The 19,090-nt window shown below is 37.3% G+C and overlaps 1 protein-coding gene across 1 annotated transcript in view; it reads right to left on the bottom strand.

Annotated features, from left to right (window-relative positions):
• Positions 1 to 17,833, bottom strand: part of LOC150076348 (phospholipase D1-like) — a 601,970-nt gene extending 584,137 nt beyond the window's left edge. The window contains exons 1-3 of the mRNA XM_090387327.1: positions 17,791 to 17,833; positions 398 to 471; positions 226 to 295 (exon numbers count right to left, since the gene is read on the bottom strand). Coding sequence (XP_090243453.1) covers positions 226 to 241 — 16 coding nt within the window. The 5' untranslated portion in view covers positions 242 to 295; positions 398 to 471; positions 17,791 to 17,833. The remainder of the gene's footprint in view (positions 1 to 225; positions 296 to 397; positions 472 to 17,790) is intronic.
• Between the last annotated feature and the right edge of the window lie 1,257 nt (positions 17,834 to 19,090).

The following is a 19,090-nucleotide window of genomic DNA, read 5'->3' as shown; positions in this document are numbered from 1 at the left end:
ATAAAAACATTTGAAGCCTCCTATTGATTTAAATAATACTTATCAACAGTATTTTAAAAAATATATTCAAAAATCTGTTTTGCCACATATCCTTTTGTTATATCTATGAGAAAAAATTATCCTGATTTATGAATTTCTCAAAATTACTTTTGAAAAACATATGGCATTTGTAAATTGGAAGATTACTCATATGATACAAGGTTTAACAACTAGATTTACTGGCACCTTTAATGTTCTCCATAAATTATAAATCCATCACTTCGTGGCCTTCTTTATATGACACTGGTAAAGTGGGCTGCAAAGTTGAAAGAAATGTTTTAGTGGAAATTAAGGATGCAAACATAAAAAGAATGTTATTATATTTAATAAAAACACATATTTATTAGTATACAATTACTTAAAAATTCCTCCGTTCTTCAAGCCACATCTTGCATACACTGCTACAGCTGACACACAAATGTTAGTTGTTTCCTTGAATACAATATAAATACATTTTAGATGAATAACATTTGTAAAAATAATAATTATTCTGTCTTAAAAGGGATAATATTTAATTGCTGTAATGAAGATAAATGCCAAATAGGAATATCGTACAAGCAGTGCAAGTGCATTATATTTGTATGGAGTTATAATGTACAGAAAAGCAACATATGTCTCATATTGTGAAGCAAATCAAGAGTTACCTTACTCTTGTACTTCAATTAAATAACACTTCCCTTCCAATTATTTGTTTTTGGTGCTACTATCCAGGTGAAATGTCAAGTTTTACTGTCTCTTCATCTACAGGCAACTAGGCAACTTCATTGCAAGAGATGATAACACTGTTATGATAAGTTTTTCACATGAAAGATGTGAAAAAAAAAGTAGTTAAATTCATTTAAGTCAAAGATGAAAAATATTCAGGACATATAAGGTATACACCAAGCCCCCCCCCAAAAAAAAAAGTATTCAGACACCTTTTTTTCCAATGGATATTCCCACATAAACAATATTCAAACTGGAAGGCAGTGACCCACAGTCAACTGTTCTTGTCATGGCATGTATAGCCAGCCAAGCTGACTGATTTTCAGAGGGGATGTTGCTGCATTTTGTTACATCACTGGCTTGTTTATTCATGCAATTTCTTACAGCTTACACTGTCCACAGTCAACTGTTGGCAATGTTATCATGAAATAGAAGTGTGATAATGATGATGATAGTACCACTACCAAACAGACTACCTCCTTGTGACCAAGTACCCTTGGTCACAAGGAGGTAGTCTTCCTGTGCACTAGAAGTGTAGTATGAAAATTTTATCAGACATTCAAATTTTATTCAGAAATTTTATCAGAAAATTTTATCATGCAAAACAACCATCTAGAGTTTGTTTGTTAGTTTGTTATTTGGCTTTTAGGAGCATTAGCAACTAAGGCCATATTGCTCCAGGGATATGCGGTGGTCATTCCCTGATCTTTCCACATCCTCCATATTTGTTGAGCACAGGCTCGAACCCCGGTCTAATCAAGAAGCGTGTGCTACGCACTGCTGCTCCTGCCCACCTGGCTACAGAGGCACCCCACCTAGAGTGTCTCGGAAGCTCCAAATACACTACATATGGAGCTCCCCAGAGCCTTGATTTTCATGATGCATAAGCTAAACATCACCAACCAAAGGAATAGCCAACCTGTTTTGGTGATGCTTTAAATTTTAGCAATTCATGCTCTTCATCTATGCTAACTTTGATTTTTACAATAAAAATTCCAAAAACCTTTGTTAATTATCATGCAAACAGGAAAAATATGGGAATCAAATTATGCCTGATTATATGCACATTTCTGGGTGGCATCTCACACCACCAATTATTGACCCAGTGATGTAAATGCATCAGTTTGATGGTATTTACCATCAAACCGATACATTTACATCACTGAGTCCTGTATGAACAAAAAACTTGGTTTAATAGATGCATTCTATTATTAACTGATGGTAAATACCATTAATTTAAAAAGTTGAATTAATAAACAAATTTAACTCACAGTTAATGATGAAACTGATCTTGCTTTCGTTTATCAATACCATATAAAATAACTGCACAAAAAAACCAAAACATTGTATGACGCATTTTTGTTCTCTATTAGGACTACTGAAGAAAATTCTTGAAATGCTGTATTTAAGTCATTTTTCCAGTTCCTCCTATTGTGAAGGAGGAACAAAATCAAATTCATCTGCCCTGTGCCTTTTATCATAGAGAGGGCATGGGAGCCAAGATTTTCCTCCTCATAACCTTCTACCAGCTTATTGAGAGAAAGAACCTGCTCTTTCTCGCACTTTGCCCACGTAACATGATAACCCCAATGTTCAAATCTAGAGAATGCAACTAGCATGAGGTTTTTCAACAGCAGACACAATATGACTGAAATATGATTTCAGGAAGGCTTTTGATATTGTTCCACATAAAAGACTGCTGTACAAACTAGAGCAATATGGCATTAAGGGCAAGTTACTGCTATAGATAAAGGGATGGTTAAGTGGAAGAAAATAGAGTGTGGTTATCAATGGGCACTGCCTTTTGTGGACTAATGTTATTAGTATAACTCCCCAGGGTCCCCACAGTGCTAGGTTCATTGTTGTTTTCGATATTTATCAATGATATTGTTGAAGGTATATCAAGCTTAAATGTCTAAGTTTGCAAATGATACAAAGGTTGGCAGGGTGGTTAACAACAGTCATCAGGGTGAGCTACTGCAACAAGATCTAGGAAAATTGGGTCGATGGGCTGAGAAATGGCAGATGAAGTTTAACATTGACAATGTAATTTGTCAATGTTAAACTTCGACACATGGGTAGCAGTAAACCCAGAGTAACTTATCAACTGTGCAGTCAGATGAAATTCTCTTAGCAGTGCAGACCTGCTGCCAAGACAGCTCATGGGGTTTTGTCTTGTCAATGATATATAGAAACTTTGCTAGCATGAATACGAAGGAGATTATCCCTTCGTATAAGGCCATGGTTAGGCCACAGTACTGTATAGAGAGAGGTCTGGAGGCCTCACTTTAGGAAGAATGTAGATCAGTGGGAACAGATGCAGATAAGGGGAACCAGATTAGTGAAGGGAACAAAAGGGTGTTCTTACCTAGAAAGGCTTCAGTTCTGCAAATTGCAGCATCTCAAGACCAGGCACTTGCAGCGAGATCTGATCGAGGTGTTTAAAGCCTTGATTGGATTGAGTAAGTTGAATGTTTAGCATTAGCATTAGTAGAGGCATTTGATGCAAGAAAGCAAGCTTATGCAGCATCAGCCAAAAAAAAAAAATAAATAAATAAATAAAAAATAACCACTTCCACTTCACCCCTCTGTTCGTTCGAAATACCTGTCCAGCTGAGCCTTAAACTTATTTAGGCTATCAACTTCCATGACAAGGGATGGAAGTCTGTTCCACCAACCAACCAACCACCCACTGGCTAAAGGCAAATTTCCTCATGTCTATCCTACATCTGTCTTTCCTCAATTTGAATTTATGCCCTCTCAGGTAATTATTCTGAGCAAGAGGAAGAATCCCATCAGCATTGAGCATGCTCAAACCATTCAAGGCTTTATACACCTCTATCAGATCACCTCGCTGGTGCCTGGTATTCTTCCACTTGCCGAGACTACACACATGAGGGGGGCATAAATTCAAGATGAGGAAGGATGGTTGTAGGATAGATGTGTGGAAGTTTGCCTTATTATTATTAGCCATATGATGCAAGGAAGCCTGAAGCTTTTGCTGCACCAGCCAAAAAAAAAAAAAAATTTCTAAGTTACCCTGAGAGAGAGAGAGAGAGAGAGAGAGAGAGAGAGAGCAAGCAAAAGTAAGAAGCAGAAGGGAATCACCAGGGAAAGAAAAGAATGATGATATCCAGCTAAGGACCCTGGGTGTGCCAAGCCCATACTCACCAGATGTGAGCCCCTGGGGTTGGAGGGCGGTTGATTGCTGGAACAGGCTTCCATCTGTTGTTCTGGAAGTGGATAGGTTGAATAAATTCAAGGGAGAACTAGACAAATTCTTGGATAGTACGGATTGGTGAACTGGATTTTTTTTTTTTTAAGTGACACTTTATGTGCACCCCAGGCAGTTTTCATGTGGAAGTAACTTGCATCTGTGGATTGACAAAAATCATCATGAAATGATTCATCATTCCCTATCAATCTGTACCTGGCATGAGCGATGTGGCGCCATACTTAGTAGCAACCATGACCCCTACAGAGTGGCCACGGTGTAATTCACATGCATGTCACATTTACGTTTTAAATTCTATATCTCAGCTTCTAGTAGTCCAATTTTAAAAATTTAAAAACCAACATCATTCTCTACTGCATTTCATTAAAAATTTCAATGGAAAAAAATTTATAATTCAACATGCCGAAGACTAATAGTGAGCATTGTAAGGCATAGTTAAGTTACACTTAACTTCCACTATGTGTGCTAAGCACACATACACAATTTTTTTTTTTTTTGGCTGATGTAAGCTTGCTATTTTGCATCATTTGCCATTACTACATGACATGGCTGTCAATACACCACCTCTTACAAACCTAATAGGCACAAGACACTACTGTACAATAATTCTCTATTATAATTCTTATACTCATCTCTTAAAAAATAATAATTTTAAACTCTTTTTAATGAATAAATTTAAACTCCTGGTTCCATTTAATGCAGATGAAGCCTTCTTAATTTCCTATATGGGTTATTGTACTCTACATATATAGAAGATTCTTTGAAGTTAGTTATCCCTCTGAGTGCCATCTTTCAAGTCATCTTTCCTTACTCTTAGTCTATACTGTAACTAAAGCTTTTGCCGCCCGGGGCGGTCCCTGATTTTACTACCCCTCTCAATACACACCAAAAATACTACAAACGGTCAAAACGACGTATAGGGAAATAAATTAAAACACTATGTTTATTTTTGAAGTAAAACTTTAATTCCAACATTCTAAAATGTTATTTTTCTTGCTTTTCTGTTAGCAAAATCGTCAATGACATTGTCGAAGTCTATTTCATCACTCAGTTGCTGTTCTGTAGACAGTATGGCAAGATTTCTTAAATGCAAGGTACTCATATAGATCTTAGGTAATTCTTAATAAATTTTAATTTAGAAAAACTCCTCTCACAACTAGCAACACTTACAGAAATTGTGAGGAAAATTCGCAGTAGTATTACAATATTTGTTGGAACTGAGCTCTCAAGACTGTATTTTAGAATAAACTGCAAAAGTTCAAGGGGACCATCCTTCCACATCTCTGTTTCGTTTTGCGTAGCAGCAACAGAAAAAAAACTCTGAAGTCGTTTTCTCTCGACGAGGAACTCTTCCTTATTAATGTCATCGTGATCATGATTTAGTTGACATTCATATTTGTCATTCAAAAGATTCGATGGAGTAAGGAAGGCATATTTTTCAGCAAGAAATGTGAAGCTGTTGAAATCTCATGGTGATTTCTTGGATCACTCTGTCTAATGAAAAAAACATTTCTCTCCTCAACTCAGTTCTCTCCTCAAGTGCTGCTCCCAAAAAAGTGCCACCCAGGACAGACCGCCCCCCTCATCCCCCTAGCTATACCACTGCTCTTAGTCTTTCACTTCTGTAAATAAGTCCAAAGGCATCCTGCTTAAATGTTCTTGATGCAGCCATCAAGACATCTGCAGCAGTAACCATTTTAGAGATGTTCCTTAACATGCAGCTCATGACATCCTCATGACTAACGTAACTGTGATCACTTCTACCCAACACTTTCCCTCCAGCATCAGCTATTATGACACCATCCTGGTCAGCAGCATTAGCCAACGGGCAGTGGGGCTTTCAAATGCCAATTAAATTTCCATTCCATCACCAGGATACAGTCAGGTAAAGTTTGCAGGTCAAGCATGCAAGTCAGATGCCAAGGTGGTGATGACCAGCCAATATCCATATGTCTTGTTCTGGGGACTTAGTCCCAATTCAGGTCATAGATCCTCCAGACCAAGTCAATCTGCCCTTCAAGCAACCTCACCTACCATCAATGATGCTCAAACCACATCCACAGTACCCAACCTGGGAGTGTACTGATTTCCAGCCTTAGTCAAATGCTGGTTGAACTTGGCAATTGTTAAGTAGCAGCATCCCCAGTTTCTAGGAAGAATCCTTTATCCAGGTCCTCATTTTTCCATACCAGGGGGAAATGGCTGAATTATCAGTTTTAGCAATGGGAGTCTCTGATGAGCAAGGCACCTGCTGAGATCTATCATCATCCAAGCTCCAGTCAAATCCTAACTGCAAATGCAAAAAAAAAAAAAAAAAACAATAAGGACATTATATATTTAAAGTTTAAGTAAAGCTTTCCATATTGTTCCACATGAACAACTGTTGTACATATGATGGTTTAGTGGCAGGAGGTAGAGTGGAACTAATGTTATTAGTGGAGCCTCCCTCAAGGTTTGATGCTGGGGTCCACTATTTTCAATGTGAATTAATGATGGTGATTTAGGCATATCAAGTTTAATGTCTAAGTTTGCTGATAAGCAGGATAATTAATGATAGTAATCAGGACATGACCTGGATAGCTCCAACAAGACTAGATAAATTAGGCAAATGGGCAATTGATGTTTAAAATTAATAAATACAAGGTACTGCATTCAGGTAGCAATAATAATGTTATTTAGGTGGTACCAAAACCAACCTACTGGATGACATTACATTCAGAAACACCTTCAGCACATCCACCTCCTAAGCTATAGCTTATATGTGGATAATGCTACTTCAGTATTATTCTATTGCCGTAATTAAAACATTATTATTTTATAAACATCAACTATTAAAAATACAAAGCTCAATTCAACTTAAAGAGAGAAATATACCTCTTAGCCATGGCTAAGAAGAATATAGTATTGGCTACCTCAGTCCCACTTATCCTAATGAACTATGTTACCGTCCTCAGCCATGGGGAGGCGGGTACTACTATATAGCCATAATCTAATCTTGGAGGCGGGTACTACTATATAGCCATAATCTAATCTTGCTCTTTTAAAAATCAAACTCACAAATTTATTAAAACTTCCAAAAAAAGCTTCTATCCATGAACTGATCCATAGATTTCTTTGCTGAAGTCCATCCAAGCAGATCTCCAACTCATACCTGAGATCAAGATAACAGTTACAGTGCAACATGATATGTACACTGGTTTCTTGCTGTCTACAGGAACATAAATCACTTACTGCAAGCCCCAACTCGTGCAACCTTCTTGCTAATCCGTGTCCTGTGATTAAAAATGTAGCACAGAGTCCAAACTGCTGCCAAGGATTTTTTTGTACATTCAGTATGTCTACTCGTGGCAGATACATATGGGTAACTCAGAATTTCTCACTCAAATCCCATCTTTGTTGCCATACAGCCATTAACTCGCCTTTTATCCTAATCTTTTCATCCTTCACATCAGACCTCATATATATCCTTTCGGGGTCTGGACAAGAAACTATGTCCAACACTGATTTTCTAATATTATTCTTGGTGCAGTATAATAATAATGCTGACAAAACAGTCCAAATCAGCCGGTAATTGACCTGCCAGAACCTGTAAGACATCTATCGATACTATTCTACAAGCAAGAGTTGTGCACAGGAGAGCAAACCTCTGTGCTTGGAGCAAGTATTTCTTTATTACAGAATTCGTTATTCTATGCAGCCAAGCCACTGAGGAATAAGTAATAATGGGAACAAATAAACATTCGTAGAGAAGGTTCAAAGCCTTTCCCTTTATCCCCCATTCAGTTCTTATCATCCTTCTTAGCTTAGCATAAAGAACACATATTTTGTTTTTCAAATACTTCATGTGCTCAACAAGGCTCATTCTCTTCCCCCCCCACACACCCCAAGGTACTTAACGACAGTAACATACCGTATGGACATATCAAACGACCTCACAACTGGATTTCTATTCATACTTAATTGTCCCTTAAGCAGCAGTTGTACAGTCTTTGTTCTTGAGATCTGTAACTTATATAGATTGGACCATTCTATCAATTCTTCCATAACTTGGGATGCACTCATCTCTAGTTGGGATCTTGCATTACCATACACCAGTATTAACAAGTCATCGGCATATGCCACTATGTTCACACCAACATGATTTCTATTCAAAAAATCATCCATCACAATCACCCAGGCATGCAGGCCAATCACCGAGCCCCGAGGACAACCTTGAGTTACATTTCGCCTTATTTCCGTAAATCCAGTTCTCACAATAATCTTTCGCTTAGAAAAATACTCTCTAAAAACTGAATACAAATTATCTGAACAGCCAATAGTTCTTATCCTATGGAGGATTCCCTCCCACCAAAGCATATCAAATGCACCGTGAAAATCAACAAATATTCTAAGGACATAATGCCCCTCATAGCTATGCACATAAGTTACCATCTGATAGATAGCATCCTCTGTTCACTTTCCTTTTTTTGTAATCAAACTGGTTACAAGAGGACATATGATTCTCATCATATTTAATCATAAACCGACTAATACATAGCCGTTCACAAGTCTTAGCTATCACAGATAGTAAGGCTATGGGATGATATGAACCTGGTTCACTAGGAAGTCTATCAGGACTTTTCATTATTAATTTCAAAACAGCCACTCTCCATGCTTCAGGGAAGGAACCAGACTCCAAACATTTGTTAAACATTTTCATTATCAAACCAGACCTTATCTGGAACACTCGCTTCATTATCTTCACCTCGATTAGATCAGGACCAGGTGACCGGCCATCCACAACAGCATCATATATTTCTTCCATAGCAAAATTTTGCTCAAGTATATTGGAACAATATGCAGCATTGCCCTGCACCATATTATTTTGTTCTTGACTCAATTCCTGATTATCTATATCAGGGAACAGTTCATCCAGGATCATGCCCATGGACTCGCTCCAACTTAAAGTTTCAAAATTCCTATTTCTCACAGTAAAATTTATAGAATTAAAAACATATATTTCAGTTATTAACTTAAAAATAGAATTCCAGGAATCTCTTGAACTTTTTCTGATACATACGACTTCCAAGAAGTCTACTTCGCAACATTTATGGCTTTAACATAATCTCGTCACAAGTTCTTATATATAGATTTATACAATTCAATATTTATACAATTCATTTGATTATCTCCAACCTCTCTATATCACTGAAATCTCTTCCTTACTGTTCTTAAATCTACTTTCATTCGCTGCAAGTCTCCATTTCACCACATTACAGGTCTTGTTTTCATCTTTTTCTTTCTCATGCTATAATTCAAAGCTCTATAGACAGTGTCCTGGAAAGTATTTACATAATCTTCAACACTAAGTGAATCCCAATTAATTTCATTCACTATAGAATTGAAAGTCAGATCAAAGCATTCCCGATTAGCAGTCCCAACAGAGAATCTCTCTGCCTCTTTTACTTCTCTTATTCTCTCAATGCAGCTCAGCCCAAACAAAATACCATTATGATCACTTGTGGTTAGTTGATTCACAATCTTCCAGTCATGTATCTTATCCAGCATAGACACGGTACACACTGTAACATCAATATAGGACTGCCCATGTACTGAGCTATATGTTGGACAATGGCCTGGTATATTAACAACAACCATTCCTGAGACAGACAAGAAGTCCTCAAGGATCTCGCCTCTATCATCAGACTGCTCACTGCCCCACAGAACAGAATTGGAGGCCATAATTAATACATGAAAACTTTGAAGTACGTCTCGTACTTTCTCCAAGTAATTAATATATGGAATTATACTGTCAGAGTGCCAACAGTAGAGGGAAACAAGATATATTCTACCAATAGCGCCAATAACTTCAGCACAAATTATCTTTTCATTGGATAGACTAGATATCTTGGTAATCACCAAATCATGCCTCCTCACCACTATCGCAACTTTCGGACTATCACCATCTGATAGAACTCTATAATTCCTTGGATAACCACATACACTGCCCCTTACTTCATATGGTTCCTGCAATAGACTTACATCAATGTTTTTCTTTTCCATTTCCAAATGTACCTGTGCAGCCACAACTTTTGCTCTTTGTGCATTCAGCTGTAATATACTTAGATTCTCAGCCATAACTTATTTTATTTTTATATAGTTCCAAAGCTTTCTTGTACTCAGGACAATCCTTATAAATAGCAGTGTGATCACACTTCCTGCTTCTATTCCTACAATTACAGATTGGTCTCTCAGCTTTTTTACTGCAGTCCTTATAAGCATGCCCCATCTGGGCACAATGTCCACATACTGCATCTCTTCTACAGTATTTAGATACATGACCAAATCCTAGGCATTTGTAGCACTGGGCCACAGAGAATATTTCTTTATATTTATACGCCATCCAATTGGCACATATCCTCTCTTTCCGACTTATTATATTCCAAAGCCTCAATCTGACTTGCAAAATCCAATTAGACACATTTCCATTTTTAGTATTATTTATCGAAATAACTTCAACATTTTCATAGAACTCATTCCTGGACACCCCACAATCTTTACAATTCTTTATCCAAATCTGTTCTAAAAGCTCTTCCTTCTGCATATCCTTCTCAATGTCAAACAATACTATTATTCTAGAGTAAACAATCCTTGGAATCACATACATCAAACGAATTTACTGAATGCGTGGACACCCTTGAATTTTCTGAATGCGTGGACACCCTCGAATTTTCTGAATGCGTGGACACCCTCGAATTTTCTTAATATCATCCTCTCCCTCCCCCTCCAGCAAAATTCCGCAGTCCCTGACTGTTCTTATATTCTTAACTTTTACTTCTTTCAGAGCAGGTCTTAATTCTTTTAAGACTTCTTGTTTAATGTCCTCACTTGTCTTGAATCTCTCATTAGCAGCTTTAATCAGCACAACTTTTGGTGGCATCTTGGTTTTCTTCAATGGTTCTTGAACTGCATTAGCATAACTTTTCTTTTCCTTTTTCTTGCTTTCTAATTTTTCTTTTAATAACAAGTTTTCCATGTGGACATCCATAGCTTTTGTTTCAAGAACATCCCATAGATCTAAAATTGTTCTCATAGCAGCAGTTAGAACTTTACTGTGGACATCACATAAATAAGCTCTCAACCTGCCTCTAATTTCTTTGACATGCTCAAACCCTTCATAATTAGATCTTTCTTTACTTGCATCAGTTCTTCTTTTCTTATAAGAACCTGTTTTCTTTGAACTATCTTGATCCTTCTTCTCAGCACTATTGCTGCTCTGGTTTTTCTCTTCTTTGATCATTTGGACCTTGTGAATTACACTGAAGGCTATAGAGAGAGGAGGACCTAAGACTAGGAGGAGTCCTTGTCAGGGTCCAACCAGAAAACACTTCCATCTCTGTGAACTCTTGAACTTGTGACAATATTTCTCCCGTTATTTCCTCTCTTTCATCATCCGTCACCTCCGATGTTGCAGCAACCAATTCTTCTTCACTTAAGGCCTCATCTGATTCAAGGGCACTTGCCATGTATACAACCAAATTATGTACAATTAAAAGTTAAATCTCAATTTAGAGAAGCAACAACTATTTACACTATGTACAAGGCTTAAGAGTCCTGGCTCACAGCTTTTCTGAATGAAATACTAAAAGACTCTGAAATCTATCAGCAGTCAATAAAAATCATCCACGACACAAGGAGCAAAACTCAAGGGCAAGAAAATACTCTTAACAATTTTCTCTCTAACCCAGAATCAATCAGTATAGCTCGTTTAGCCAGCTGGGGAAATCTCTCCGACTGCCCACCCCAGACTATGAGGAAGTAGGGCTAGCTAAACTGGTTCTGGCACCAATTAATTATAACAAAGCAAGAAACAAGAAAGCAAAATTTTAACTCAAAACTCACAATCAAATTTTATATCTCTTGGATAACTTGCTTTGCTAAGCACCCCAGAATAGCTCCTGGGGTCTACTGGATGACAGAAAAAATTTAGAAGTCTGTGAGCAGCGTATATAAGCTGCTCACAGAACTTTTCCAACAATGACGAAGAGGTGGTTATCCTATTGTATAATACAATGGTTAAATGGCATCTTGGGTATTGCATACAGGTTCGGAAGCCTGAATTTAGAAATTATGTAGATTAGTTGGAATGGAGGCAGAGAAGAGTTAGGGAACACAAGAGTACTCTTACCAAGAAAGACTGGTGTTCTATAAATTGCAGTATCTAGAAACTAGGCATCTGTGAAGAGACTTGATTGAAGTGTTAAAGGCTTTAAATGGGTTGAGAAAACTAAATGCTGACATTTTTACTCATTCTCACACAACACACCCATATACAGTGACATAAATTACAAATGAATGGTTGAAGGACAGACATCCAGAAATTTGCTTTTAGCCAGAGTAATTGATTGTTGGAATAAACTTCCAACTGGTGTCGTGAATTTTAACCTTCCATTGCTAGTATGGCATCTGACAGATGCCACTTTTTAAATTTTTCTGCAATGTTTTAAAATTTGTAAATGAAATTATATCCTCCCATGTACTTTTTGTCTAGCAATATTCTCTAATTGATTAACAGTATTTTCTATTTACATTTCAATGTACTATGAATTACAAGACTAATATTTTATCCTCTTGAAATGGTTCAGACATATCAAGAGGACGAATGAGAGGTGTTTGCCAAGAAGAATGTTTGATTTACAATTAAATTGTATTTAATTGTAAATTAATTTAAATTTAAGTAAATTAAATTAAATACAATTTAATTTACAATTTAAATTGTAAATCAAACATTCATTGTGACAGGACATAATAAAGACCGATGCAATTAAGAGAGGAGGAAACTAGAGTGAAATCAACGGAGAGGGCATGGTGGCAAGACTTCTTACGTTGACCTGGGGAACAGCTGAATGATGATGATGATTTTTTGTATGGTGTTTAACAGACACCAAGTGAGCAAAAGTGTCTTATCTTTCTTCTAGGCAATTCCCATTCCAACATGGCATCTGTGAGATGCCAGCACCAAGTGCATAACCTTGCTGTAGAATTTGGATTTTGCTGACTATGTGCAACAGCTGACAAATATACAGACATGTTGTGTCTTGGTTTCAATCCAGGAGGTTACCAACCTTGAAAATTCTAAAAAATACGATAAAAACTTTCTTTATTAATATTATTATTGGTTTCTCTCATTTATTTTCTTTCAATATTTTTTAATTGAATCCGATAAATCATAAATAATAGATCACTGTTTTTAATTCAGTAAAAAAAGGTAAAACTCAACAATTTTTTATAATTAAAACAAAAAGGGGTATTGCACAGATGCCACATGAGTGTATATTAAATTACTGATCCAAATAGCAAAAGATTAAAGAAGAATTAGACAAATTATTGGAAGGGATGGGCAAACAAAAGTGAGTAATTTTTTATTTCATTTATTTTTTTAGTGGATGATGTATCATTCCTTGTATTATTTTGCCACTGCTAATACAAAATCAGTGATTCTTCCCCCCTCCCCCAGTTAGCAGTAGAACACCAGAGGCTGCCATTACTCCTGAAAGACACCACCCATCCTAACAAAGGCTTTATCACTCCAGTATACTAAGCTGATCTAATTCAATTACATCTTAATTTGATGAATCTTAGTACCTTAAAATAAAATATTATCCATTGCATTTGTTTTGCTGCCAGATTCAGCTAAACAAAGATTAAAACTGCATATGAAACCATCATGTGCATGGTCCAAACTGAAAAATCATCATGCTTTCTAGTCTAGCCTCCCCCCCAATTTTAATATCTACTTTATTTATTTTAACATCAATTTATCTATAATCACTTTGTGTGATACCAACAATAATATCACCACTCTACCCAAATTTGGAGAGTCTGTGGCAACATATTTTTAAAGACCCTAAAAATAAGGTCATGGGATCCCTGGACTAACAGTAACAACCGAGTTGATCTGGGCATCCTATAATCTTGAAGCTCCTGAAGAAACAGTGTCCCATACCCTCATAAACCCAGCCTTTTATACCATTCATACATTTGGGAATATTAATGAACCAATTAATGGGAATCGATTTTAATTAATTTTTCAATTTTTTAAAATTATATATTTCATTTCTTATTCTTCACTTGCCAAATCGTACTAAAATGCACTTTAGTGAGGAAAATTCCATATAAAAAAAAACAAAGCCTTTGCTGCTTTATTATTAGTTAATATGATAATATAAATTTTATTACATATTAAGTTTTATAATTAATCCAGGCTAACCTAACAACCAAAGCAGGATACTTGTTATAAACAGTGGCAAAGCAGAATGCACCCTGAAAGTCAAGACAGTACAATGGATATTTCCAAGAAACCAGGATATATGGTAACTAAAGGTACAAGGATATATGATAACTGAAAGGTGATTTGGGGGCCTGTTTGTTTTGTTACGGCAATAACCATTTAAGAAACATTTTGGGGCTCCCATCTGTTGGGAATAGATGTGTCACATTCAATACATCCATCCCTTCTTTGAATAACCCTGCTGACAGTGGGTTGATATGACTGTTAAAAAGCACAGGAAGCCATTTAAGAAACTGCTGGGAGAGGTGCAGAATTTGCAGTTTCACCACTCATCATAAAGTAGCCGTGGGCTAAATTTAGAACAGGGCGTGCACTCCAGACTATTGCTGTTTTTTAATTGTGTGTGTGTGTGTTTTTTAATAGACTTTCATTTTTGGCTAATGAGAAGAGGTTAGATTAGGTTACGTTATGTTACACCACTGATTCAGGACGGATTCACGCAATTAAGTTAATGATGTCCATAATCGATAAAATTTAGAACAGGGCAAAAGAAGTGTGGGTTTTTTTGATTTGAGATTGTAGTGGTAAATGTGAAATTATTTTCTTGGTTTTGGCATTGTTTTTGCAACTGTTTGATTTGCTGCCAGGTTTATCTTGTTCTGGTTATCGTGCTGCATCTTTGTAGTAACCTTTGTTTTTTTTGCTGCCATGTGCTGTTGTCACATATTCTTTTTCTTATTTTTGTGTTGGTTTTTTTTTTCCTTGTTCAGTCCCAATGGAATATGTGAATGAGAAATTGTTGTAGGGTTTGGAAAAGGACAGATGTAAGGCTGTGATTGACAGGTGTATGTGTGTGAAATTGATTGCCTCTGAGGTAAATGTTACTAGTGTAGATGTCTGATGAAATTGGCTGAGCAAAAGAACTGTACAGGTGGATTTGAGTGGGTGTGTAGAAAGAAAGGGGCCAATCCTCATCACTTTAAAAGATCTGTATGCAAGGGATTGTGGTTTTTCTGAAAATAAATTAAGAGTAAGATTGAGGTGCGTGCTTCTTCTCACCTATTTTAGGGTTGAGAGGTACCATATGAAATTGTTATTCATGAGATGTATGTTAGTCAAACCACAGTGAGTGACTAGAAGAGTTTTTGTAGAGAGGTTTGTGTGGATTTGTGTTTGCAAGGAGTATGATAGGTGGGGTAGGTGCTATTGTTGAAATTGATGGGAATAAGTTTGGCAAAAGAAAGTATGAAAGAGATAAACAAGTGAATGGGCACTGGGTGTTTGGTGGGGTTGAACAAGGCACTTCATGGTGTTTTTTCAGGGTAGTAAAAAATCAGAGTAAAGAAATTCTCCTGGTCATAATTAAGACTTCTATTTTGTCCAGTACCCCTGTAGTATCGGACTATTGGAAGTCCTATGATTATCTGGGGGATGAAAGTTTTAAGCATATAGCAGTAAACCACTCTCTTCATTTCACTGACCCCAAAACTGGTGCTACCACCAACAGTATCGAGGGAGCGTGACCATCTATAGTCCTCGATGGAAACTGCCATCGAGGACTGTAGATGGTCAGTTTGACTCCTACCTTGCAGAATATATGCACTCTGGTAGCAAAACTCTAATTATGGAATTCTTGAACACAATTCAGAAAATATACCCGCCTCCAAGGTAGGACTGAAGAGGTGAGTTTTCTTTGTTTCCATTTAGTTTTTTATGAAAAAAATGTTAGGTTTCGTTTAGTTTTTAGTGAAAAAAGGTTGTTTTTACTCAACTTTGGGAGGGGGTTTCAAGCAAAAACCAATCGTTGGCTGCAGGTAGGACTCACGAGATGATTTTTGTTTGTGTGGCCAAATTCGGGGTAGATTCAAGCAAAACAAGTATATAGGTATATTTGGGTCTAATGGCTCCTGGGATTTCTCTCATCTCCGCATATGTACACTGTATCGGACAAGCCAGTAATTTAAAAGTATATGGGTCATCTGGTATGTAGCATGTTGTGCCCTAGTTCATCTGGCCTGTTAGCCACCACGCCCCTAATGGGACCCGACATTACCATTCCTCGCCATGGGGAGGCCGGCCGGGTGTTACCTATATAGTACTCTGGCGGGTCCTGCCATCTACTTTCCTAGGATTTCAGTGGCTAGAGCCTAAAAAAAAAAAGTGCTGCTCGCGGTTAGTTATTAGCATTTGTTAGAATAATTTAGAAGCTTGCGAGGGGCTATACGCCGAAATAATATTTTCTATATGCCTAAATGGGTCAGGCAAGAAATTTTGTAGTTAAATTTGGATGCGTAGGGCTGAAAACGCAGTGAAAGTCAACAGTAAATGGGTGTGAAGACTGGAGGGAACAAAAGTAAAGGGCCGATAGAGAAGATGGCTCCAAGACTTTTTTTTTGTTTTGGGTAAGGTTAGATTATGTTAAAGTAGTAATTGGGACGGATTGAGCAAGAGAAGCCATTTTATCACCAAAGTAAGGAGGGGTCATCAGATTCAGGAGTTTCACAAAAAAAACCTTTTTTTTTGGACATTTTGTGTGTGCAGAAAGACGATGCCACACGTAAATGCATGTGGCATCGTCTGGTAATGGTGGGTTGCAAAAGCAGGGGTTTTGGGGTAGGAGCCCTGAATATTGTTTTGAAAGGTATTAATTTAGACATTTTGTAGATTGAGAAAGAACTATTTTATCATTAGCACATGTGGATCGTTGTTTCTGTTAGTTTTTGTGAATTTTCAGCTCCAACGTACCGATATGATGTGACATCTGCATGTAATGTGAATGAGAAGGGGAATGCAGAAAATGGGTGAAGTCACAACTTGTCAATCACTGCTTTCCCATTCTTCTTCTAGCCACCATTTTGGAGGGTGCACACTGTTATTTTTTATTATTATCATTAGCCATATGGTGCAAGGAAGCCTGAGGCTTTTGTTACACCCGCCAAAAAAAAAAAAGTTTTTGAGTTACCCTGAGAGTGAGAGAGAGAGAGCGAGCAAGAGTCAGAAGTAGAAGGGAATCACCAAGGAAGGGAAGAATGATATCCAGCTCAGGACCCTGGGTGTGCCAAGCCCATACTCACAAGATGTGAGTCCCTGTTCTGGAGTATTACCCCCAAATCTTACCGCGGCCATGTTATAATGCTGCCTCTCTTCTATAAATAAAATCGAGACGCCTGTAAAAACCCAAAAATTTGTTTTTTTATTATTTCCTTTAACGCATAGTTTCAGTAGTCCAAATGTCATTCACCGTAACAAAAGGCGTTAAAATAGCAGGAGGGCACAACAAACACTCAATATCTGTTTTAAATTTTCACGTGGCGCTTATTGAAAAATTAGAAAATACGCTCCCCATCTCATATCAACCTACGTAATTTTGTTATTCCATTCTGAAATCCTCAATATTTATTAAATATACTGAAAAAAGTTTAATTGTATAAAACAAGGAAAAAAAGGGCACAGCGTACTAAACAGGTACACCACAGAGCAACAGTCCAGGCAGTCAAAAGGTTGATAAATAAATGACTCATTACATAAGAAACAGTTTTACCATACGATAAACCGAACGGAATGATATGAACTCTGAACAAAGCACCAAATTCAAATTACCCTAATTTCGTCTATTCATAATAGGTGGGGTTGTTAGTTGTGCACAGAATTGTAACATTCTGTGTGATTAATTAGAAAAGTAGGTCAGAATTTTAAAAATGGAATCTGAGCAATTGGGGTGAGCAGTAGTACGAATGATCACTATAAATATCCTCAGTTACGTGTTGACTGGACATGTTACTTCCCACGCAAAGGATCTTCAGTTCAAATATGTGATGTTGAACACTAAATTGAATTTTTTTTCCAAACTTCGAATTAACGACAGAGTTCAAATAGGTACTTGGCATCGCCGGCTCTAGCTAAAGTAGCATTTACACCGAAGTCTACGTTAAGCGTCCCATACCATTGCTATATATATATATATATATATATATATATATATATATATATATATATATTATTTTTTTTTTTTTTTTTTTCTCCTGCTTCTTTCAGCGTTAGGGGTATCGGGTAATAACCCAGTTAGCTGGTACCTCGAGTAGTCTTCTCGTGTAACACAGTGGTATCGTCACTGTTCTCACCACGCCGGGTGGAAAAGACCCTGGTTCGAATCCAGTCGATGACGTGAGGCAGTTTAATGGGCTTTTTTTCACGCCGTGGCTCAGCTAATCGGTCTCAGGCGTGGACAGCTAGGTTTTCCCTCCAGAAACTCAGGTTTTTTTGTTGAGCAAAGCAGGCAAATCAACCAGAGAACACACGCAAGTTACAGACATAATACATAAACGGGTATTTTTAACCATTTAAGGAGACCCTAATATAATAATTTTATTTCTTTTTATTTTTTATTATTATTATTATTTTTTTTTTTTTTTTTTTTTTTTTGATACCTCGAACAGTAGTAGGATTTTATGAGCATCGGCGACTAAGGCTACCAGCATCGGCTCTCCTCCGCACTGGGGTTTCCCCGGTAAGCCTTATGGCCAGTCCGTCTTTGACTAAGGCCAAATTGCTCAGTGTATTCTGACGTTGATACCCAAGTTTCTGGGAGAAGAAACCATTCTACCCAAGCCTAGGACCAACTAATTAAGTCACGTGGCGAAAAAAGCCCTATAAAAATTGCTCACATCATCGACGGGACTCGAACTCGGGTGTTTCCCAAACAATGTAGAGAGGACAGCGATTCTACCAATTCTGCTACCCACGAGGTTCACTTCCCAAAGGCATAAGTTCGGCAAGTTGCAGCGTATGGACACAAGGCACCTGCGAAGTGATCTGATTGAGGTGTAACAGGCCTTAAATGG

Source organism: Mastigoproctus giganteus, chromosome 13, assembly GCF_048544385.1.
Source record: "Mastigoproctus giganteus isolate SK-2022 chromosome 13, ASM4854438v1, whole genome shotgun sequence".
NCBI lineage: Eukaryota > Metazoa > Arthropoda > Arachnida > Uropygi > Thelyphonidae > Mastigoproctus > Mastigoproctus giganteus.
The sequence above is the reverse complement of the archived record's forward strand: the minus strand, read 5'-3'. Positions and strand labels throughout refer to the sequence as shown.